Consider the following 25,081-nt stretch of genomic DNA (forward strand, 5'->3'; position numbering starts at 1 on the left):
TTCAAGAGAAACATTGTAAATGGCATTTAATTTCCAGGGTCTGAATCCTCGGCATGTGCCTCTTCCTCAGCCCAAGCTCACTAACTGGGTTAAATGCCAGTAGAGTCTATAAGCGGTGGGGCTGGCTGCTACTGTGGCCCTGAGGGAAGTGTCCCCTGCTGCTCCTGGGCTCCATGCTGGCCCCTGAATTCTGATACCTGGGGGACGCAGGAAATCCCTGTGGAGCTAGCTTGTATGGATTTCAGGAAGGAGGACCCTCTGTGTAGGTGCCCTCAAAACCTTTCTCGTCTCCTCCTTGCAGCAATTCTAAACTGCTTCTACTGCATCTGGGACTCTTTCACAGCCATACAGAAAGGAACAGGATTAGCCCACAATTAATTGATGTACTCCCACGTAAGGAAACACGTTTGTATGCTGTATTTCGCACTGGCTACATTTTGCATGCAGATCTGTATAATTCAAAATAAGATGTGCAATGGATTGCAAATTAAAATACACATGAACTGCAGATGTTTCTTAAGTAATTTTTCAGTTGCTGTTTCCTCACTTTTTTTTCTTGTTTTCAGAACTTTCACATATAGGTTACATTATTAAAACAGAAATGTGAACATATCACAAAAGCACACAGTAAAGGAGAAGTCTGGGGAAAAGCAAGGCCTCTTTCTACAAGCTCAGCAATAGGGATTGATGAAAAAAAATCAGTGTTGAACAAGACCCAAATTATTGCTCTCTTACAGTCATTAATCTTACAGACTTCACACATGCTGGAGAGGGAAGGAATTGAACAGACTACAGCTAAAAAGGGGGGGCTAAGTAACTTAATAAATGAATTAAAGGAGCCAATGTAAATCATACCCATACCAAATTGTGGTAGAAATGGTGGCATTAGAATACCAGACATGGTCCTAATATACTGTAGGTGAGTCCTATGTTTCTCTGAGACACAACCTCACCAATACCTCAGCCTCCCACATCTGAAGCTTTTAAGTGAGCTCAGTTTAAATAATACTAAGGATTTTGGTAGTCCATTACCACTGCATCTCCTTGCTTATCACTGTGCCAACTGTTTATCAGTGTGGAAAGGAGTTGCTCTTGGTGGTGGGAAGCACATATAAATTAGCTGCATGATCTTTGAGTTGTTATGTATGGATCCTCACTCTATACCTATTGTGCTGTTGTGGGGAAGTAGAGATCATCAGGGATTTCTGACTATATTAAAAAAAAAATTGGTGAGAGGGTGATTGGGGAATTATGAGAAAGGATCAAATCGTCCCGACCCCAACAGTCATGAGGTGCTGTGTGTTCTCTGCTTCAGTGACCTTAACTTCACTCCCTGATTGTTTTGGAACTGAGATGTCGGAAATATTGTGTACCCTAGTGAATCAATTGTTATATACCACGTGTCAGCTGGAGCTGGCAAGACATAGATTTTGTCTCTTTACTGGGGGTATGTTTGGGCACCCAAATACTAGGATAATGGACACTGTCGTAAGAACTTAGAAAGGGAAACTGCATCTGGCTCTTCTAGGATTTGAATCTGCCTCCATTGCAGTAGAATTCCAGTAAGACTCCAAACGGCTTCAGGGCTCAATTCCTTGGGCAAGGCTTTGGCCTATATGATTAAAATGTTTCAGCATTACTCTAAAGGCTGAGTAGTTCCCATTGACTTCATTGGAATTTACTTGTATACTTTAGCAGGAGAGCATTGCTAGAGTCTAATTTCACATTCACTATTTCTGCTTAAATAGTCAAAATTCCAGTACTTGTCAGAATGGATGCGCCTGTGTGGCATCCTGCAAAATTGAGGCTTATTTCTACATGGAAGAAACATCTGTATTTTGGGACAACAGAACTGCCTCTCACCTGCTCGGGAAAATACAAACCAACAGGAAACAGTGACTCTCGTTAAGCTGGTTAATACAAAACAATGTTTTGTTAGCACTGGTTGATCCAGTTTGCCTAGGGCTGTATTTGCACTAGAGAAGGGAACTATTTGAAATTGGACTGCTTGGATAGAAACAGTTTCAGCACAAACCATTCGGTATGTTCATTTTAGCCACTTTGAAGGACATCAGAACCTTGCATTTTTGCCCCATATCCACAATCACTATTTTAAACCATTTCCATTGCAATGCCCTCCAGGTACTAGTCCTATAATTCCAGGGCCAATTCGCATAAAAAGTGGATTCTGGAATATTTTGAAAGGGCACTGATGTGCTGCAGAATAGTACCGAGGGGACCAAGAAGAAACATTTTAGCGTGTCCAAATCCATGCTTGCAATGAAACAGCTCAGACTGAAGTGGTTTACACTATACTGATTCTTAGACCTATTGAAAACCTAGTCTACTCCCAACAGTTTTTAGAATCCATGTAAACCAGTTGGAACACACTTGTATGAGGTCATGGATGGTTTACAAATCTTGGGGATTAGAATGGTTTGCAATGGTACATTTCTCTAGTATAGTGGGGACTTGTTTTTGTCTTTGTTTGCACTAATGTCCATAATTGCTTTTTCTAAAATGGTTCAAACACAGGGGCAATGACTTAATATACTAGCTTTATTCTTGGTTTAAGAATATTTACATTCCCTCTCTCTCTTCTCCCCCCTCCCCCACCAAAAAAACAACAACAACCCTCAACACAAATGTAGAATGAACATTATAGAATTGGAATAGGGTACCTGTATGTAGTTGTAATGTCCTGGGGAAATGCTTAAAAATCACTGGATTTAAGTGACTTAGACTTGCTGCTGCTGCTCTGAACTAATCACCTCTTTAAGAAATTATTTTAGATCTAGTTTAGTTATCGCAGCCAAGTTACTTAATTTCACAGATTGCTTGGAATGCTTGTTTGTTGTTTAAAAAAAATCAGTGAAGGCTCATAGTTATGGGTGATAAATGTGGATCAGATGTTCCTGGTATTATCAGATTCTTTATTATTATGTTTATTTTTACTGGTTATGAAATTCCCAGTAACTTTAACTGTTCTGATTATTTAAATCAATTACAAAAGTAAGCTTGCGACAGAAATACCATTATGACACCAAATGCAGAAAAGGAGATTTGACAGTCCCTCCTTTACTTGAGGAAAGAATTAACTGTTTAAAATATACTTTTTTCCTTGAAGTAGGCAAACGACAAATACCAACAAGTCTGTGATTTATAGTACCAGTCATCTTTCTAATAATTTCTAATTGTTCTGAAGACAATTATTCTCTGAAATTAACTGTCTTATTGTAAACCTTAAAATTTAGCTTAACAATATCTGTTTCTACCGCTAAAGCAGAGCTATCAGAAGTACTGTGTTTTATTTAACCTCCCCTCTCGTGGCCTCCATCATGTCCCCACCATTGTGGTATTTATTCAGCCAATGTTATTACAGGAAAACAGATATGTTGTGTTTTGAAAATATATTCTTGACCTCTGGTTTCAGTTTGTTTTTGTGTAGACATCAGACAGTTTCATCCCTGGTGTAATTTCATTGTGATAATTGATTTAAATGAATTGATTTAAATGACTGAAGTTACTTTAGGGATCTATTTGGTCCACAGTGTTACTAAGTCAAAATGCCAAAAATAGTTTCTAGCAAGAAAAAAATGAACAGTTGTTTCTCCATTTGAAATTCCATTAAATATGGAAATTCACAGGTCATAATCCTAAATGTAAAATACAGTATTATTCTTACTTTAAAAATAATTATTCCAAGACCAGTTGATGTATGCTGTGTTTTCTGATCCACTTTCATCATTGTAAAGTTACTTTATATTTAATTTGTTACTTTATTCAACTTTAATTATTTTTTTTTCCAGATCTTCATCAGTTTTTGCCTTCTTGAAGAATGCAGTGAAACCGTTTGCCAGCATTATTATCTGGAATTATAGGTTTAATATCCAACATCAGTGTTACTAATTTCTTATTAAATAGTACCTCACAGTAGTAGAAAAATGTATGGAAGTGCAAGAACAATCAGTAATTTGGAAGGCAGTCCTTCCAGGTCTCCTCGTTTGCCAAGATCTCCTCGTCTGGGCCACAGGAGAACAAGCAGCGGGGGAGGTGGAGGAACCGGTAAGACACTATCAATGGAGAACATCCAGTCCCTTAATGCAGCCTATGCAACATCTGGACCGATGTATCTTAGTGACCATGAAGGTGTAGCATCTACTACTTTCCCAAAGGGCACAATGACTCTTGGAAGGGCTACAAATCGAGCTGTGTATGGTGGTCGAGTCACAGCCATGGGAAGTAGTCCAAATATTGCTTCAGCTGGACTTTCTCACACAGATGTCCTTTCTTATACTGATCAGCATGGAGGTCTGACCACATCTTCACATCATCATCATCATCAAGTTCCCTCTATGCTGAGACAGGTAAGGGATAGTACCATGCTAGATCTACAGGCTCAGCTCAAGGAACTACAAAGAGAGAATGATCTTCTGAGAAAAGAACTGGATATCAAGGACAGTAAGCTGGGATCTTCCATGAATAGCATCAAGACTTTCTGGAGTCCTGAGCTAAAAAAGGAAAGAGTCTTGAGAAAAGAAGAAGCTGCCAGAATGTCAGTTCTTAAAGAGCAGATGAGGGTTTCTCATGAAGAGAACCAGGTAAGTAATCCTGAAAGTTTATTTCTACCAATTTTCAACTAAGCACTTAATATTTTGCTTATAATACTGTGACCTGTATTGGAGCAAGTTTGGCACCATCAACAGGAATTCTGTGTCTTGCTGTATCTGCCTCTGGCTGCTAAGCAGTAGGAAAGCATACTAATAAGAAGCTGGATGTAGATTATAATTTCCTTGATGCAGCATTCCTTTTACATTAGTGCTGAGGAGAATGATCGACTGTTTGCCACTACCTGTTTTCTTATTTGTGAGACATTCTGTAGTATTTTTTTCAACAGCAGTCTAAATACATTCTGCAGCCTTCACTGAAGAGGGAATTGCACCACTTCTACACATAGCTGGAAAAGTATGAATAAGTATGTGGGGACACATTTTGTATGAGGTGAATAGGGATTTAGCGGCCTAGTTTCCATGAAAGCTAAAGGGAGACATGATATTAAATCCCATCGATTAAATTTTATAATATTCTGTATTATACCAACCATGAAGTAAATTGGAATTGTGCTTTGTCAGCTACTTTCCTTAAACAGACCTATCCTTAGGAAATGAACAATTTGAAAATGTTTAGTTATATTGGAAGTGTCATTACTAATGTTTCCATTCTCTGTTATAAAATGATTGAAGATATAGTCATTAATGATTCAGATTATTTATGATTAAATATACAATGCCATCATCAGAAAAGTAGCTATTCTGTACTGTTTCCAAGAAGCTATATAGATCAATGGCAAAAGTGAGATTGCAAGTTCCTATTTTGCACAGGTATCCTACACACACTTTCACTGATGTTCTTGTATATTTAAAGCTGCCCCTTTTTAGAACATCTACTAATTCTCTTATGAAAAAATATAATACATAATACGCTCTTCACTCTTAGAGATCTCCAATCTGTGCTTCTCCATTGACAGGCAAGCAGCAACAATCAGGGTTTTTGATGCCTTCTTTTTTCCAGGTTTCTAATCACCAGTACTGCTTTCCCTCTGCAGAAGCACTGCTAGTAGTGTGCCTCTCTGAACTTCCCAGTGCATTTAGATGTTTCAATATATATTATTTCTATCTCCACTAATATTTAAGTAGTGTACCATATGTGACTGGGTGAAAGAACTATGTCAGCTTTTCAGACTTCATCTTTCAAGATATGTCTCAAGAATTTCTGGAGTCCTGAGCTAAAAAAGGATCTTTCAAGATATATCTCAAGATTTCCTTCAGTTCAAAAAAATCAAGTATTGAGCAAAATTCGGAATTTTCATACTGTGGAAAATTCTGACATGTCAACATTTTTGTTTTCATTCTAAATCAGAATGAAAAGTTTCGATATTTTTCATGGAACAGAAATTCAAAAAGATTTTCAATTCAGGTGTCACATTTCTGTTCTGTTTTGATCAATTGTTTCAACATTTTTGATCAAAATTAAACATTTCAACATTCCCAAAGTCAAAACATTTTGGTCTGGTTTGTTGAAATGACCCCAAATGCTTAATTTCCAGTCAGTTCAACATTAAATTGCATGTTCCCATTTTGGCACATTGCCTCAGGGGAGTTGTGGTTTGGGAACTTGATGCCCCCATTGTCTCCTATAAACCAGACTACTACAAAATGCAGATTTGGGTCAACTGAAACATGTCACACATTTGTGTTGAATTTGCTGAATTGTTTCACTCTGACAGGAAGAAAAAACAAACAAAATTCCCCAAACAGAAAAACTCCTTGTTTTGACATTTTCTACATGACTTTGTTTCAAAATTTACTTTAACTTTTCTTAATATTTTTTAAATAAAATTGAAGTCCACATTTTTTTTTATTTTGGGTTGAATCAAATGTTTCTTTTGACCCACAATAAAATTATTTCTCAATTTTCCGGTCTAGGCAGCAAGCCAGTAGTTCTTGTGTTGTTCAGGTACCAAACTGACAGCCACGGAGACTGAAGACCTCTGTTTATAGTGAATGCACTTGAAAATTTCATTCTAATTGCTGTTATATTCTGTATTCTTCAAATTCTAGAACCCATAATATCTCTAAAACTGAAATGAATTTATAAATGTGTCTCTTGTATATGTACTGTAGGTTCTACCTAGGTACCTCAGTTTTACTGTGGAGGGGACCACTTCTATTATGTGAGGGTGGATTAGCTGACATATGTTTGTACAGAATTTGAAGATTCCAAGTGCTGTATAAATGCCAAGTATCACTACTCTCATCAGTGCTTCACTGTCTGCACCTATTCAGTCCTTGGTGTATCTTAAGAATGTCCTCGAGCGTGCCAGTCTTGGTGATGTTTCTTGTGATATGGACTGAGACAACCAACAGCCTTAATATGGTAATGATTTTCAGTCACTCCTAATCTCTTCTATATCTAAAAGCAAAAGTATCTTTTTTCCATTACCAATCTTCTCCAGGAAAAAAACTTAATGGAGGTAGTAATTCTCCATGAGCTGGATTGGTTTAATCCTAACCCTGAATGTCAGTCTCCATCTCACAGGATGGGGAGCTCATCTGGAGTCACAGGACTCAAGCAAACTGTACATAGTCCAAAAGAGAACTCCACATAAACAGTGTGTAGCTCAGGTTAGTAAGCTGGCACTTCAGTTTTTTCAGTGCTCTTTAAATCAAAGCAGTGCTTACTTACACACAAACCTTAGTTCTTGCTCTCATCAAAAGCAATGGACCCTGCACCCCTACCTTCTGCATTTAACCTTGTAATTCAAAAGTGAGGTTGTCTAGCAATGAACTGGTCACAACAAGATCCAGCACAAAACTCTTTGGATGAGCTTGGTTTACAGATCTGTTGCAGCTATCAGCTGCTGACCATCTCCTTTTGTTTTGCATGCCAAAGGGTTCCTTTCTGCATTCTGACATGGCAGCTCTTCCCATAATGATTTTGCTTGTGAAAGTTTAAATTTAGAGAGATTGGGGCTATCGGATATAGTGTCTGATACTCTTTTACAATCTAGGTGTTCCATGTGCTATTTATAATTTTCTCCCTTCAGTTTTACAGGACCGTGTGAGGGGTGTTCACCATCCCCAAAAGGGTTAAGAAAGCTGAGAAAAGGGCCAATTAGTGAGATAGGCCACACATGAGGGATTTAGGCTGGCGAAGCAAGATCTGACTGGAAGATGGAGCTCATCTGAGGCTGGATTAGCATAAAGCCAGGAAGCTGGCACCAGAAAGGGTTGCAGTGAGGAAGTCTGCAGCCACTTTGTGCATTAGAGAGGGAAGGATGGCACTAAGGGAAAGAGCAGGACCCCGGGGTGCCTGGCTCTGAGGGAAGGACATACTTTCTTCTGCAACCTTCTCTATTCTGGGTAAGTGGGAAGTGAGGTAGGAAGCAGCCTGGGGAAAAGCCAGCAGCGTTAGGGACTCAACAGACTTTGGCTGTCTGTTGTAGGGTCCCCAGGCTGGAACTTGGGTGATGGGTGAGCCTGAGTTCCCCTACCATTCACTGACTATGTGGCATTGCCTGGACAGTGGGTCCAGTGAGACTCTGCCCCGGAAGGGGAAACCACTTAGTGACCTGGCCAGAGGATTGAGTTACGAAGAGGAAGCTGCAGCTTCTGGAGTGAGAGAGGCCAGTGGGAGAGAATGCGGGGGGTGAGGAGGGTGGGATCTGGAAGAGAGCTAATCCCCAGAACAGCCATGAGGAGGCACCACCCATGGTGAGTGAGTGGATTCCTGTGGCAGACCACAATAAAGAAATTGTTGTTTACCTCATAGTTTGGAATTTGTTTACAGGTTTATTGGTTGTTTGAGGGTCTGGTCTCTTGTTCTATACAATTTCACACCTTTGAGCTCAGTCAGCATTTTTACTGTTAGAACTTATACAATCACACTGTATTGTGGTGGGTTTTCTTAGGGCAGTGTCATTTTAGTGCCTTTGGTCCAGTGATACTATTCCCTGTATAGACTAAGTCTGGTTCTTAAGTGACTGCAAACTCTGCCTCTATTATTACATTAAGGTATTCTCTAGAGGCTATTTCTTCAACTGGGAGTGTAAGTACATTAATTAGTTTTGAGTTCCTTCCATTTTTATCAGGAGATCATCCTTTCTGTCTTTTTTGGGTCTGAATCTTTGCAAGAAAGGATATCTCTGATTCTGCTTGGATATTTAAAGTAGGACCTTAAAATTTCAATTACAATAGTCAAAGAACTTTTACATTCATTGAAAAAAGCAACAGAGAGGATCCTGTGGCACCTTTAAGACTAACAGAAGTATTGGGAGCATAAGCTTTCGTGGGTAAGAACCTCACTTCTTCAGATGCAAGTAATGGAAATTTCCATAGGCAGGTTTAAATCAGTATGGAGATAACGAGGTTAGTTCAATCAGGGAGGGTGAGGTGCTCTGCTAGCAGTTGAGGTGTGAACACCAAAGAAGGAGAAACTGCTTCTGTAGTTGGATAGCCATTCACAGTCTTTGTTTAATCCTGATCTGATGGTGTCAAATTTGCAGATGAACTGGAGCTCAGCAGTTACTCTTTGGAGTCTGGTCCTGAAGTTTTTTTACTGTAAGATGGCTACCTTTACATCTGCTATTGTGTGGCCAGGGTGGTTGAAGTGTTCTCCTACAGGTTTTTGTATATTGCCATTCCTGATATCTGACTTGTCCATTTATCCTCTTGCGTAGTGACTGTCCAGTTTGGCCAATGTACATAGCAGAGGGGCATTGCTGGCACATGATGGCATATATAACATTGGTGGACGTGCAGGTGAATGAGCCGGTGATGTTGTAGCTGATCTGGTTAGGTCCTGTGATGGTGTTGCTGGTGTAGATATGTGGGCAGAGTTGGCATAGAGGTTTGTTGCATGGGTTGGTTCCTGAGTTAGAGTTGTTATGGTGCGGTGCGTGGTTGCTGGTGAGAATATGCTTAAGGTTGGCAGGTTGTCTGTGGACGAGGACTGGCCTGCCTCCCAAGGTCTGTGAAAGTGAGAGATCATTGTCCAGGATGGGTTGTAGATGATGCATTGGAGAGGTTTAAGCTGAGGACTGTAGGTGATGTCCAGTGGAGTTCTGTTGGTTTCTTTTTTGGGCTTGTCTTGTAGCAGGAGGCTTCTGGGTACACATCTGGCTCTGTTGATTTGTTTCTCTATTTCCTTGTGTGGGTATCATAGTTTTGAGAATGCTTGGTGAAGGTCTTGTAGGTGTTGGTCTCTGTCTGAGGGGTTGGAGCAAATGAGGTTGTACCTCAGCGCTTGGCTGTAGACGATGGATCGTGTGGTGTGTCCGGGGTGGAAGCAGGAGGCACGAAGGTAGGTGTAGCAGTTGGTGAGTTTTCGGTATAGGGTGGTGTTAACGTGGCCATCGCTTATTTGTACTGTGGTGTCTAGGAAGTGGACCTCCCATGTAGATTGGTCCAGGCTGAGGTTGATGGTGGGGTGGAAGCTGTTGAAATCTTGGTGGAATTCTTCCAGGGTCTCCTTCCCATGGGTCCAGATGATGAAGATGTCATCAGTGTAGCGTAGGTAGAGCAGGGGCGTGAGTGGACGAGAGCTGAGGAAGCGTTGTTCCAGGTCAGCCATAAAAATGTTGGCATATTGTGGGGCCATGCGGGTGCCCATACGGTGCCACTGGTCTGGAGGTATATATTGTCACCAAATTTGAAATACTTGTGTCTGAGGATAAAGTCACAGAGCTCAGCAACAGGCTGTGCTGTGTCATCATCAGGGATACTGTTCCTGACAGCTTGTATTCCATCTGTGTGTGGGATGTTTGTGTAGAGAGCCTCTACATCCATGGTGGCAAGGATGGTGTTTTCTGGGAGATCACGAATGAATTGTAGTTTTCTCAGGAAATCAGTGGTGTCACGGAGATAGCTGGGAGTGCTGGTGGCGTAGGGTCTGAGTAGGGAGTCCACATATCCAGACAGTCCTTCAGTGAGAGTGCCAATGCCCGAGATGATGGGGCATCCAGGATTTCCAGGTTTGTGGATCTTGGGTAGTAGATAGAGTAACCCCGGTCGGGGCTCTTAAAGGTATGTTGATTTGTTCCTGTGTTAGTGTAGGGAGTGTCCTGAGTAGATGGTGCAGTTTCCTAGTGTATTCCTCAGTGGGATCTGAGGAAAGTGGCCTGTAGAATTTGGTATTGGAGAGTTGTCTGGCAGCCTCCTTCTGGAAGTCAGACCTGTTCATGATGACAACAGCACCTCCTTTATCAGCCTCTTTGATGATAATGTCAGGGTGGTTTCTGAGGCTGTGGATGGCATTGCGTTCTGCACGACTTAGGTTATGAGACAAGCGATGTTGTTTTTCCACAATTTCTGCCTGTGTACGTCGGCGGAAGCATTCTATCTATAGGTCCAGACTGTCATTTCGACCCTCAGGAGGAGTCCATGTGGAGTTCCCCTTCCTGTGTTGTTGGTGGGAGGGTATCTGTGTATCAGTGCGCTGTTCAGTGTTATCTTGAAAGTATTCTTTGAGAGACTGTTCCCCCTTTTTTCTGGGCCCCAAAAGCGAGTGCCGGGATTTTCTGTAGCTCAACTAATTCATTGCTATTATCTCTGAGGTTTACAAAGCTGAAAGGGTGCTTCCCTCATTTGTAAATTAGGGCCCTCTTTTGTTAGGGGCGGGGGGCAGGTGGGAGGAGAGACAAGGATCCTACGCAGTGGAGGTCTGTAAGGACAGCAACCTTATCAGTCTTACATCCCTTTTAAAAATACTTTTCCCTCTGCAGCTGTGCTCTTTGGGTTTCATGTTCACAGGGCTGAAGTATTGTTTTGTCTCCCTATCTCTTCCTTGCTTGTGCCAAGTTTTTTTGGTTTTGTTTTTAATCGGGGTCATTGGGATTGCCCAGAACGTGGATTGGTGATAAAGGGGCAGCAAGTTGTCTAAGATTTTTAACCTGTAAATGGTGTTTCTGCATCTTAGAATTACCAATCCATAATGTCCCAACCAGATACTCTGTGTATATTTTTTCCTGATTAGTAAGAATACCAATCTTCTTAATTTTAGTTTATTATTCAGAAGGGATATTATAGAAGCTTTGTGTGGGGATCAGGGAGTGCACCAAAAATCGTTCAGTGCTATTCACTCCCTGCACTGCTGCCTGTCAAAAAAGGAGAGAAAACTAGCACCATCCATTTGAACTGATGATTCCAACATGAAGAACCACCATATATAATTCTACTTTTGTGACATTACAATAGTTTATTTATATCACACTCTGTCTGTAAACAACAATTATAACATAATTGAATGAAGAAAAAAAACTGCGTGTAAATGTCATTATTTAATAGATGATTTTCAAAACAAATAATCCACTATTGGACATAATGGGCCAAATTAATTTCTGTGTTGATTTCACTGGAGTTACACCAAGGGTTAATTTGGTCCATTGATTTTTCATAAAGTAAACTTCCTGCGAAGGTGGTTATTATTTGCTCTTTGAAAACGTATTATAAATTATCTGATCTTTTATGTTGAATTTTCTTCTCTGTTATGATAAGAGTTTGCTTCTGATTAATGAGAAAAAGATAAATGATAAGAAGGATAATAGCAAATCCTCTGAAAGTTTGATAGGTTTGCATGTAAAAATGTTTCTTAAAATGGGTTGTGCACATCTACAGAAATACTAATGAATTGTGGATACTGCAATTACAAGAATAAAGTTGATAAAAGTAAGAAGATTTAACCAATAGGATCAGCATATGCAAAGTAGTAAAATAACTTGAATTGCGACTGGGTCCTCAAATATTAACATATGATTTCAAGACAAGTGTCCAGAACAGTCAATAAAAATAAATTAGCAAACATGCAGGAAGGTAGTTTCGCTTCCTAATATTAATTAATTCACATTTATTTACATTAAAATCTAGCATGCTCAAATAAATATATTAACATGAATTACAGGCTTTACTCATCTTGCAGTTTTGATGACATTACACATCACCCAAGCTATACTTTTTTATGTTTATCATTTTGTTTGGCTGTATGATCTAATCCCTGAGTTACCCGTATAATAGACTTAAACATTTTATTAAGATGATGTTAACAAAAAATAGTGAACAGAGTTTGAGCATAGAAGTTTCTGGTTATCAAGGAATAACATACAGATTATCGAGGGTGCAAAGTTTGGTTTAAGATCAGGTGGCATGAGGAATACATAATCTGCAATATCCCCGATTGGGGGTAAAAGGTTGATGGGTCAAAGTAACGACATTGAGATATGAGGATATGAAGTTCATAGAGTGGTTGTGTTCGGGTGTGGAGTATAATGAGTAGATATGATGAGGATGGATTGACCCTCATTTGGTGAGATTTAATGTTTAGGGAGTTTATGGTTCCAGTTCATATGATCCAACGGAGAAGGTCACTTGGTCCCTTTCTCGTAGTGGGAGAAAGATATCACTCTGTCTCACGCCTCCTGGTACTGTCGGTGGCCGGTGATGTGCTCGATGTAGATGTCCCTGGACCATCGGATGGCGACTGAGACCATTAGGCACCGCATGAGACGTGTGTAGCATCGATTGATCCCGCAGGTCCGCAGCACATGCTTGTTGCAGGGGTCCCAGGCGCCCAGGGCTCCGACAATCAGGGCGTCCATCTGCACCTCATAGCCCTTTGCTCTCACGGTGTCAGCCAGGGGGGTGTACTTTTCCAGCCTACGAGCTCGGGCTTCGCAAAATGCCAGAGTCCTGTTCTCAAAGGAGACCGTGAAGTCGACGAGGATGATCTTTTTCTGGACCTCGTCGGTGACGACCACGTCAGGTCGTAGCTGGTGTTGGTACCAGCAATGGTGCAGTTCACGCCCAGGCGTGGCGCGATGGCTTTCACCAGGCAGTTCTGGATGGCGTTGTGGCGCAGCTGCCAGGCTCTGGAGTGGGGTTTGCAGCCGCACAGGACGTGGGGCAGGGTCTCGTTGGGGTAGCTGCACTTCCTGCAACGCTTGTCTCGGTTCCCGTGGCGGACGGCTCCATTGGGCAGGACGCAGTTGAGCTGGGCACGGTGGATGAACCGCCAGTCGGCGAAACGGGTGAAGCCGCCCCGGCGAGGAAGTGGTTGCTGGTGTCCCACTTGCTGGTCAACTCAAAGGCTTTACCCTGGTCCGGTTTACACTTCAGGATTTCCACGTACAGCGAGCGGATGGCGGCCTTCAGAGTCCTCTCCAGCAAGCCCCTGCTGTCGGGGTGACGATGGTGTTGTCATCAGACCTGATCTGTGGCACCCGGATTCCGAGCTCCTGGCGCTCCTCGCACCACTCCCAGCGGCAGCCGATGCGCTTCCCCAGGTGACGCGTGGCATTGTGAGTGCGGGACCACAATGAAGCGATGCACCCGTCCTGTCCGAATTCTCCATCCAGGGAGCCGCTCAGGAAGGTGGCGATGTCTTGGTTCGAGGGGGCTCTGCCGATCCGCTTCTCTGTAGCATCACGCAGGGCGTTTGCCGCAATGTTCCTCACCATGGCGTCGGGACATGTCAGCAGGTGGAAGGCGTGGGTGATCACCGCGACGTCGCACAGGTCACCCATGCGGGGGATGTTGGCACCGCCGTGCCGGTGGGCGATGTAGACCAGCTCGTTGCTGGCTCTCTGGGGAAGGAACAGCCACTTCTTCACCAGCTTCCGGATGATCTTGTCTGCCTTGTTGAGGGGCACCTTCGCCACGGCGGATCCCCTTAGGGTGAACGAGATGCGTGGGATCAGGAAGGTGTTCAGGGCGTTTATCTTCTGCTACGGTGCCAGCAGGGAGGCATCAATCTTGGCGGCATCCTGCAAGATCTCCTGGATGGTGTCCTCGGGTGTCTGCCGGACACGGAACCCTGTTGGTGTGCCCAGGTGCTGGTATGCCTGCCCCTCTGCCGGGGGATGACGGGCTCACCCTGGAGCTGGAACCCCGTTGTCTGCACAGAGTCCCTTTTGCTGCCGTCAGTGTGCAGAGTTCCGCAGTACTTCGCATTGAAGCAGAGCCCCATCCAGTCAGTAGCTCGGCTGGTGGCATCTAGCATACCTTGGAGTCTCTCTGGGTCGTCCGCAGTCAGGACCAGATCGTCCGCATAGGCCAGAATGCTGAGTTTCTTGCCATGCAGGTCGAAGCCGGTCGGGCCGCTGGAGATGGCTCGGGTGAGCAGTTCCATGGCCAGGTTGAAGTTTATGGGGCTAAGGGGGCATCCTTGTTTCACGCTGCGGTGAATGGGGATGGCATCCGTCTCTCCATTCGTGGCGTGGATGGTGGTGGTGCAGTCCTTGTAGAGGTCCCGGAGGATCTGGATAAAGGTTTCTGGCATCCCGAACTCTCCCAGGGTGGCAAAGATGTGATGGTGGGGTATGGACCCAAAGGCATTGGTCAGGTCAAGCCGTGCTACTGCGCACTGCCTCTTGGACCTCCTGGCCTCCTGGATGGCCGTCTGAAGGAGGAAGTTGTGCTCGTAGCAACCCTCGCAGGACATGAAACCCTTCTGCACTGAGCTGACGGCACCCCTGCACACTGACCAGTCTGTGATCCTTGCCGCGAGGCAGCTGGCATACAGCTTGTAGATGGTGGAGCAGAGGGAGATGGGCCTCCAGTTGCCGGGGTCATCTCGTTCGCCTTTTTTGTGGATGAGCACGGTCATGGACTTTTTCCAGGAGCGGGGAACGCAATGGAACTGCTTGCATTTGTTGAAGATGGCAGCGAGCACCAAGCAGCCGGGGTCTTGCTTCTTCAGCAGGAGGTAGCAGATGCCATCTTTTCCAGGGGCGGTGTTTTTGGTCCTCAACAGCCTCACCTGCACCTCCTGCGGGGAAAAATCTTGCTCCAAGTCCTCCGTGAGGTCGATCTGGGGTAGCGGGGAAAGGCACTCTGGGCATTGCAAGTTGGTCTGGGCCTCGTGATCAAACACGTCCTTGAAGTAGGAGTAGAGCCTCTTGGGCTGTATGGCACAGTAGGAGTAGGTCCCGTTGAGGATCTGCCTCATGGCTTTTGTCCGGTTCATCCTGTATAGTTTCTGAATACGGGATGCAGCCACCGGATCGTAGCGGCGGCCGACGTCCCCTCTCCTGCCTTCTCTGGCGGTGTTGTTACGGCTCGGCGCAGGGAATCTGCAAATGGCCCGTGCAGGTTCCCTCCTTCTGGCCGTAATTTCCACAGACAGTTTTGCAGTCAGTCTGTCCATCAGGGTGTCCAAGTTCTCAAAGGCCTCAGCCTTTGCCAGCTCCTCCATCCAGGCGGATTGCCACGGTGTGGCGACCCTCGCTCGTGGCCGTCGCTCCTCCTGCTGTGTTGTCTCTGCAGGTCCAGGTGCTGCGGGGACGGTTTGCGGCCTTGTTGTCCCTCGGACTGTGGAGCGGTGTTCAGGTGGGTCTTGAGGTGGGGGTCCTGATGTGGTGGGGAGGGCAGCTCTTGGTGTCTCCAAGGCAGCACTGGATCTTCCGGGAGGGAATGGGGTTCTGGAAGCACCGGTGCTGGGCTTTGTCGGGGCACGGTCATGTTTGGAAGCGCTGGGGATGGTTCTGGTTCTTCTGCGGGCAGCATCCGGCTGGTGGGTCCTCGGTTGGGGCATGGGGTTTTTGGCGGTCAGAGGCTCTTTGGGTAACCTTGGAGGAGGTGTTGGGTCTCCCGGGGGCAGGGTCTGGCTGTGGGATCTGGGGGCTACGGGAGGCTCCTCCGTTAACTTTCAAACTAAGGCCCCAATGCTGCAATGAGCTTCATGCAGGTGAAATGGCTCTGCATGGGCCTATTTGGATCTCATTGTAGGACTGGGCCCTAATTTGCTCTTTATTTGCTATACAGTATTGTATATCAATATAGCTCTGTGTGTGTGTGTGTGTATTCACACATATACATAAACAATATCACCATTTGTGAAGTCGTTGTACATATTCATCATAAAGTACAAGGCTACATGCACAATGATGATCTGAATAACCTGAGAAGTGCAAGTATTCTATGCTTGTCTTACTGGTCTTCATGAGGTGTGTTATCACTTTTACAAATGAGTTACAAAATCCCAAGAAAAAAGAAGAACAGGAGGACTTGTGGCACCTTAGAGACTAACAAATTTATTAGAGCATAAGCTTTCGTGGACTACAGCCCACTTAGAAGTGGGCTGTAGTCCACGAAAGCTTATGCTCTAATAAATTTGTTAGTCTCTAAGGTGCCACAAGTCCTCCTGTTCTTCTTTTTGCGGATACAGACTAACACGGCTGCTACTCCAAAATCCCAAGAAAACATGTTACCTGAAATATTTTTATTGAACATTTCGTTCACCAAGATAAAGTAAGCCATTAAAATTGTTTTCACCTCCGCTTCATAACTCAGTATTTGAGACATTATTAAAGTCTATTTTAAGGTCTCACTTTGAGCTTGTAGTTCAGCATACTCATACTCCCTATTTTCTGTTTCTCAGTATTCTGCTGTTCTGTTTTCTTCAACTTTTCTTTTTAAAATCTCTTCTCTGTTAACAGCTGCATGTTTACCAGGGCAGGCTCTAGGCACCAGCGCTCCAAGCATGTGCTTGGGGTGGCGCTTTCCAAGGGGCGGCACTCTGGACCCATTTTTTTTGCGGGGGTAGGGGGGGGCGGCAAAAAGCCGGGAGCCGGCCCTGGCCAGAGCCCTGCTGCTGGAGAGCCAGATCATTGTCCCCTGGAGCTTAGCTCAGGCTGCAGCGGCGAGAGGAGTGTGTGAGGAGCTGGGGAGGGAGGGAAGTGGGGCCTGGGATGCAGGGAGGAGGAGGGGTCCTCCCGCCACCACCGCTGCTGCCACCACTGCTGCTCTGAGTCTCCCCAGGGCGGCGCGGCATTTCCCCGCCCGAGTGGGCTGTGCAGGGCACTGCTGGGCTGGGCAGGGGACACGGATCCCGGCTCGTGCGCTGATGGGACGAGTGGCTGGGTAGCCCGAGCTGCCCCCTCCTGCCCCCGGACCCAGCACGCCACAAACTTCCTCCGCCTCAGCCCTGCGCTGCTTCCCCCAGGCCCTAACAGTGCCAGGGGCACGGAGAGGCAGAGCCCGGCTCCGAGCGGGGCAGCGGGGGATACTGCCCCACCGGGGGACCCCCGCAGCTTGGGCACCTGGGGGTCAGTGTCTGTCCTCTCAGCTCTGCCTGCACAGGGCTGGGGAAGCAGCTGTCAGCGCCTGCCCCTCTCAGCCCTTGCACCCCCCCCATCCCACTCACAGCCTCTTCACTTGTACCTCCCCACATCGCTCCTTTGCCGCACCCCTTCCCCTTGTACTCTCCCTTCACCTGCACCACCTTCCCCTTCCCCTGCACCTCTTCTCCAGCAACCCTCCTGATACCCCCTCTCCTCCTCCACCCTCCTCCATGAGTACATCATACCCCGCTTCTCTGCCAGTGTAGAGCCCCCAAGCACTCCCACACCCACTCCTCTGCCTGAACTCTCTTTACTAGATCACCATCTGTTTCCGGGGACAAGGTTTGAGGGTTAGTCCCTATGCCTTCCATGTGCATTTGGAGCACTAAAGATAGGGTTGCGGGGGATGGGGGGGACGAGATTTATACTAAAGTGAAATAAAAATAGGAGAAACAGTTTGATCCCCACTGCAAGTGTAAACAGGGACTGCTGTGGTGAACGAGGAGGTCACGTTTCGGGGGGGGGGGAGCCTAGGGCTGGGGCCGCATGGGGTGCGGGTGGGAGGGGGAGAGAGAGCCCAGGGCTAGGGCGGCAGGGGGGTGTGGGTGGGGGAGGGCACTGATGGGGGTTGGGGGGAGAGCCCAGGGCTGGGGTGCAGGGCAGCCAAAATTTTTTTTGCTTGCGGCGGCCAAAAACCTAGAGCCGGCCCCGGTGTTTACTTGCTGGTTTTAACTTTATTTTTGATGGTATTTTCATTAAATTCTTCACTTTCATTCATTGAAATTGATGACATTTTAGGTAAGTGAGACACATTTCCAGTTTATCTTCTGCTTTAACTGTTTAAGATGTGGAAAAATGATGAAAAAATACAGGCCTATTAATAAAACTGTCAGACTATTCAATGACACTGTGGTTGTGCCAGATATAGTTGGAACCTTTTGACTGTCAGTCTGGTGTCTCATTGCATAGTTGTCTTTTTATACATATATATTTAGGCATTCTTAAGTAATTTATATTAAACCTTCTTAGAAGAATTTTTATTGTGATTATAACTATGACCTGCAGTGCTTGTAACCTGTGTAAGTATGTGGAGTGCATTAAATATTAATTTAAGAACAAAAATGATATAATCTAAAAACATATGCGGAATGAAAGACTGGCCATCAGTATTTTGTCATAAATAGGACCACAAACATGGAGGCTCTATCAAATGGGGGTGTGCTGGATGGAAAAGGTCTTCAAACATCTTTGTGTTGTTCTTAATTGATCCTTACGGGTGGGGGGCGGGGGCGGGGAGTGGATGGGAGCTATTGTGATATAAATATTACACAATATTCACATCTGTATTAGTATTTATCAGAAACTAATTAATCTCTTCCAGCTGTGCAACAACCAGGTGTGGCAAAAATCACCTGATAAAGGCAAGGTCCTTTCTTGCATTTTTATGAGCTATAAAGGAGGCATGAAAGATGTGTGGGTTTTTCTGTTAATAGTTTACCGTAAAATATCTGGAATGTCAGTGTTGATCTTGGTTTTGCTCTGGGATGTGGTGGGGTTTTTAGAGGCTATATATAATATGTTCTCACATCTTAAGCCTGGTCTACATCGATAAATTAGATCTACCTACCTACGTTGCTCAGGGTTGTTTTAATTTTTTATTTTTAAAATCACACCCTGTACGACATAGTTAGGTTACCCTAATCTCCACTGTGTGTGCAACTAGGTTGATGGAAGAATTCTTCCATTGACCTAGCTATCACCTTTGGAGAGGTGGATTGCCTATATCAGTGTGTGTGTGTGGGGGAACCTTCTGTTGATGTGGGAAGCGTCTGTGCTACAGTTGCAGTGAAGTAGCTGTGTTGCTGTAGTGTAGACGTACCCGTAGTTGAAGGGGAACTGGTGTTGAATTTAAAACAGACTTCCTTTCTCCAAAGTGCTAATTAGACATTGAAGTTAAATAGGTGTTAGCAAAAACAACTTTTAAAAGAGTTTTAATAAAGCTGACAAAATATTACTTTCTCAGTTGAACAACTCTTTTGGTGATGTCATTGTATTCTGCAATAATCATAGTCTTCTACTCTAGGCAGGAGCTGAATTTCTGATGTAAAAAACAGGTCAGGTTTTTTTCATAGAATGTTTCAAGCCTTTTTTATACATCAGAAAGAACTAAAACCAAGACAAGTCAACTTCTGAGGAAAGATGGATACTGTATAGCTGAACAGACCAGTAGAACTTTACCTGCTGCCATACGATAAAGGGCTGTGAGCTCATCAGCTTTCAGATTAAACACAGGCATGCTTGGTTAATATTTGGACAGTAGATCTGAGAGTGCTACAAGAAGTGTTGGTGATTCAACAGGTGGCTTTCTTTCCTCTGAGTGCACTGTACTGCTAGATATCAGTATCTAGACAAGTTCCAATTGGGTAATTACGTTTTGTTCACTATAACTATATTTCCTTTGCCATTTCACTTGGGTACGATATTATTCATTTCCTGTCCTGATTTGTTTTAAATTAGTGCTATGTGCTGTTCAGTAGTTGCTGTCTCATACGTTTCTGTGGGGGGGTGAAATGATTTTTGTATATAGAGGCCCCGATTCTGAGCTGAGCCTCCCAGATGCAATCATGCACAGCTCAGGAGGTGCAGTCCCAGCAGGCAGTGTGTGTGTGTGTGTGGGGGGGGGGGTGCGGTAGTTGGCTTTATCACCTTTGTACTTCCTGGATTCTGGGCTCCCAGTACAACTTGAAGCAGCCTCTTCTGCAGCTTCCCACAACTACTTATGAGCCACTCCCATGGCCCTGAGTAGACTCAGTACAATGTGCTGTGGATATGCCCCCTCCCATCCCTTGTCCATCCTCTGAGCAAGAGGTTGGAGGGCAGCAGTGTTCCACAGTTCTACAGGGAGCGGTTCTACACTGCCAGAGTGATGTAAGAGGAACATTGTGAGGAGAAAATTGGGAACTGTGTGTGTAAATTGTTTTGGGTTCTGCTGGAATGAAAAACGTTGGATGCAGCGCACAAATAACTAGTTATCCGTCTAACTGAAATCCTTTAAAAAAAAAAAAGTTAAAGAAGTATGGGCTGGATGAATGGACTGTAAGGTGGATAGAAAGCTGGCTATATCGTCGGGCTCAACAGGTAGTGATCAATGGCTCCATGTCTAGTTGGCAGCCGGTTTCAAGCGGAGTGCCCCAAGGGTTGGTCCTGGGGCTAGTTTTGTTTAATATCTTTATTAATGATCTGGGGGATGGTGTGGACTGTACTCTCAGCAAGTTTGCAGATGACACTAAACTAGGAGGCGTGGTAGATACCCTGGAGGGTAGGGATCGGATACAGAGGGACCTAGACAAATTAGAGGATTGGGCCGAAAAAAACCTGATGAGGTTCAACAAGGACAAGTGCAGAGTCCTGCACTTAGGACGGAAGAATCCCATGCACTGCTACAGACTAGGGACCGAATGGCTAGGCAGCAGTTCTGCAGAAAAGGACTTAGGGGTCACAGTGGACGAGAAGCTGGATATGAGTCAACAGTGTGCTCTTGTTGCCAAGAAGGCTAATGGCATTTTGGGCTGTATAAGTAGGGGCATTGCCAGCAGATCGAGGAACGTGATCATTCCCCTTTATTCAACATTGGTGAGGCCTCATCTGGAGTACTCTGTCCAGTTTTGGGCCCCACACTACAAGGAGGATGTGGAAATATTGGAAAGAGTCCAGCGGAGGCAACAAAAATGATTAGGGGTCTGGAGCACATGACTTATGAGGAGAGGCTGAGGGAACTGGGATTGTTTAGTCTCCAGAAGAGAAGAATGAGGGGGGATTTGATAGCTGCTTTCAACTACCTGAAGGGGGGTTCCAAAGAGGATGGAGCTCGGCTGTTCTCAGTGGTGGCAGATGATAGAACAAGGAGCAATGGTTTCAAGTTGCAGTGGGGGAGGTCTAGGTTGGATATTAGGAAACACTATTTCACTAGGAGGGTGGTGAATCACTGGAATGCGTTACCTAGGGAGGTGGTGGAATCTCCTTCCTTGGAGGTTTTTAGGGCCCGGCTTGACAAAGCCCTGTCTGGGATGATTTAGTTGGGAATTGGTCCTGCTTTGAGCAGGGGGTTGGACTAGATGACCTCCTGAGGTCCCTTCCAACCCTGATATTCTATGATTCTAATGAGTAAGTCAAGCCAGGTGAGAAGATTAAGTAAAGATTGTACTTCATGAATTAGTACAGTTCTTCACAAGTATTGTAGATTGTACATCAAACATAATTTATGTCCCGCGTAAATTTTTCTTTTCCTTTTTGTTCTTCCCCACTGGGGCATCCTCTGTGATCATGATGAATCCTTGAGGAAATCTTCCATTTTTTCTTTATCGATTAGTCTCTATAAAATATTTTCCTTCTCATCTTTAACCCAGAGGCCCTAGGGTTAGTTTGAAGGACAAATTTTCAGAGAGTGACTATATTTTCATCATCTGAGGTAGCGGATGGGGTGGCAAATGGGGACAGTGAGAGATGGGATTCACTTCTTTCCTGTTACAATGTTTAGTCTTTACTTGTTCAGACACTGCCCCTCATTTAGGTCCTTTCATCTCAGTGTTGCCCCTAATTTCTCTGTCAGATAGTTGACAGTGTCATCCTCAATTAGTCTACAGCAGAGAATTCCTCCCTGTAGGCTATCTCTGATATGCAAAACCTTTTTAAGTACCCTGCAGAACATTTTATATATATATATATGGATAAACTTGCCTGCCACCTCCTGACTTTCCTCCTTTCCTGCTTTATTTCTAACTCATAGGAAATGTTTCAGATTGTATTCAAAGACACATTCAGATGTTTGTAATGCTGTATCAGAAAAAGAGAACTTTAAGGTGGTGGCTAATCGTGAGAGGTGTGAAGTGCCCGCAACACAAGTAGTTATGGGTCCTTAGCATCTCTCAGGATCAGGCCCTTTGTCAGTCACTTTCTCTATACAAAGAACATCCAGTATTCCTGGCTATAGGATTGTGTACTGCCCAGGTGCCAGAGGGCCCTCAGGAGAGCTGTTTGTCATGAGCTCTGACCTGCCACTTTAACTTATTAGGTCTGTGTCTGTTGGGTCAGCTGTGGTAACATTCAGAAGTGTTCTTGATATATTTTATGTAGTAATAACTTATTTCCTGATGCTACAGGCAATAAATGTTTGATTTTTAGTACTAGAATATTTGGCTCATGGGGTTGGAAGTTTATTTACTTTTCAAATTTCCCAAGATATCTCCCATAATGCAGTTATTTCCCTGACTTCCAGCATTTTGAGATGGTAGACAACACTGAAAAACAAGGCTCTTCCAACATGAAAAACACGTGAAATCAAGGCTCTTCCAACCTTGAAATGAAGGGAACAAATGCTTCTTTGCCAACAGCAAAATCCTGAGGCAAATAAATGTAAATATTTTTTAATTAAAGGGTCAGAGAGCAGCAAGGTCTTGTAATGTGATCTCTATTCCAGGCCCCTTTATAATGGAGTGAGAATGTGGGGTCTCCACCTCACATTTCTATAGAGGAAAAACAAAGGTCAGCGTAAACTGGAGGTGGAAGCATAACACAGTGAGATTCAGCTATAGAGGCACAGTAAATTCTGAGGGGTAGCCGTGTTAGTCTGAATCTGTAAAAAGCAACAGAGGGTCCTGTGGCACCTCTGAGACTAACAGAAGTACTGGGAGCATAAGCTTTCGTGGGTAAGAACCTCACTTCTTCAGATGCATCTTACCCATGAAAGCTTATGCTCCCAGTACTTCTGTTAGTCTCAAAGGTGCCACAGGACCCTCTGTTGCTTTTTAGTAAATTCTGAGACATCATCTGCTTCTTCCAGAGACCCATGTTTTCTGTGATTCTGTAATTGGCTACAGAATCCACCTCTTACTGCATAATCCAGGTTTCCATTGAAAAATTGCATTTTTAATGGCTTTTATAGTTGTGAAAAACCCAAAGCTTCTTTATATGAGCCAAGTGTAAATGGACACAGTGTTGTCTCCTTGAATCTGTAGATGACAGCTTGAAACCATGACTTCCAGAGGGGTGAAAAGTCCCCATTCAGCTTCGTGTGATGTTAATGTCAAAATCTAATCATGGCAATTTAGTGTCAAGATTATTAACTATTTCACTGGAGAAATATCTAGCTAATGTTTTTATCTATTGCTGCTAGATGCAGTGGCGAGATACTGGGTGCATGTGAGGGCAGCAGAAGGAAGAATAGTGAGTGAGCTGGTTGCTGTGAGGCTCTGATCCAGCAAAGTGTCTAATCACTGATGTAAATTTAAGCATGTGAATAGTTCTGTTGAAATCAGCTGTGCTATTCACATGCTTAGATTTACAAACACACTTTACTGCGTTGGGACATAACTTACTGGAGTAGGAAACTAAGAGTTCATGCATTTTCTCCACATTTTTTCAAGGCTCCCCAAAGCCAAAAATCTCCACTGCTCTTCAGGCACCACAGACCTAAGCTACTTCCCATCCCTTGCTGGATGGATGCCAAAAAACTCAAATTACCCCTTCACCAGCTGCCAAGAGCTCTAGGTTCCTGCACACAACTCCTACAATGCACTTAACTGTTGTCAGCACAAAATTCTGTGGAAGATTGAAAATTTGTCTGTTTAAAAATTTGAAACATTCCAAAATAGAGTTCTGTATTGAATTTAATATCAAAATAAACAATATGAAGAATATTGTGCTCAGGCAGCAGGTGGGCGAGCTACAGGAGAAGATGGCTAGGTTGAGGAGCATCCGAATCCACGAGCAATTCCTGGACAGTCTCCATGTGGAGACAGCTGAGGTAGCTGTCCCAGTACACAGGACTGCTGGCACACCACTGGTGGAGGAGGAGATGGCTCAGGGTGGACACTAGCAGCTGGTTACTTCTGGCAGCAGGCAGTGCTCCACCCCTTCTCCAAACCCTCCCGCTGTGGTAATAGGTAACTGTTATGCTCTTCTTGATACAGGAGAGAAGGAATCACCTCCTACAGCAGAGGAGGAGAAGCCTCGTACCCCTAAGGCTGGGAGGTCTGCTGCCACCACTGCGAATAGGAAACGTAGGGTAGTGGTGGTCGGAGACTCTCTGCTGAAGGGGTCGGAGGCGCCCATCTGTTGACCTGACATTTCATCTCGGGAGGTATGCTGCCTGACAGGGGCCTGTATCCGAGACGTTATGGAGGCATTGTCGAGGATTATCCAGCCCGCTGACTACTACCCCATGCTACTCATCCATGTGGGCACAAATGATACTGCGAGGTGTGACACTGAGCAGATCAAGAGTGACTACAGGGCTTTGGGAGTATGGGTGAAGGAGTTTGGAGCGCAGGTGGTGTTCTCTTCCATCCTTCCTGTCAATGGTAGGGGCCCGGGCAGAGACAAGTGCATCATGGAGGTGAATGCCTGGCTGCGAAGATGGTGTCGCCAGGAGGACTTTGGCTTCCTTGACCACGGGATGCTGTTACAGGAAGC

At 44.6% G+C, this 25,081-nt stretch overlaps 1 protein-coding gene across 3 annotated transcripts in view; it reads left to right on the plus strand.

The window, feature by feature from the left end:
* ERC2 (ELKS/RAB6-interacting/CAST family member 2) overlaps positions 1-25,081 on the plus strand; it is an 836,521-nt gene that overhangs the window by 23,223 nt on the left and 788,217 nt on the right. For all 3 annotated transcript variants that reach the window (XM_065550998.1, XM_065550999.1, XM_065550997.1), the window contains exon 2: positions 3,810-4,601. In XM_065550998.1, coding sequence (XP_065407070.1) covers positions 3,945-4,601 — 657 coding nt within the window. In that variant the 5' untranslated portion in view covers positions 3,810-3,944. The remainder of the gene's footprint in view (positions 1-3,809; positions 4,602-25,081) is intronic.

The sequence above is a fragment of the Chrysemys picta genome, chromosome 7, assembly GCF_011386835.1.
Source record: "Chrysemys picta bellii isolate R12L10 chromosome 7, ASM1138683v2, whole genome shotgun sequence".
Classification (NCBI taxonomy): Eukaryota; Metazoa; Chordata; order Testudines; family Emydidae; genus Chrysemys; species Chrysemys picta.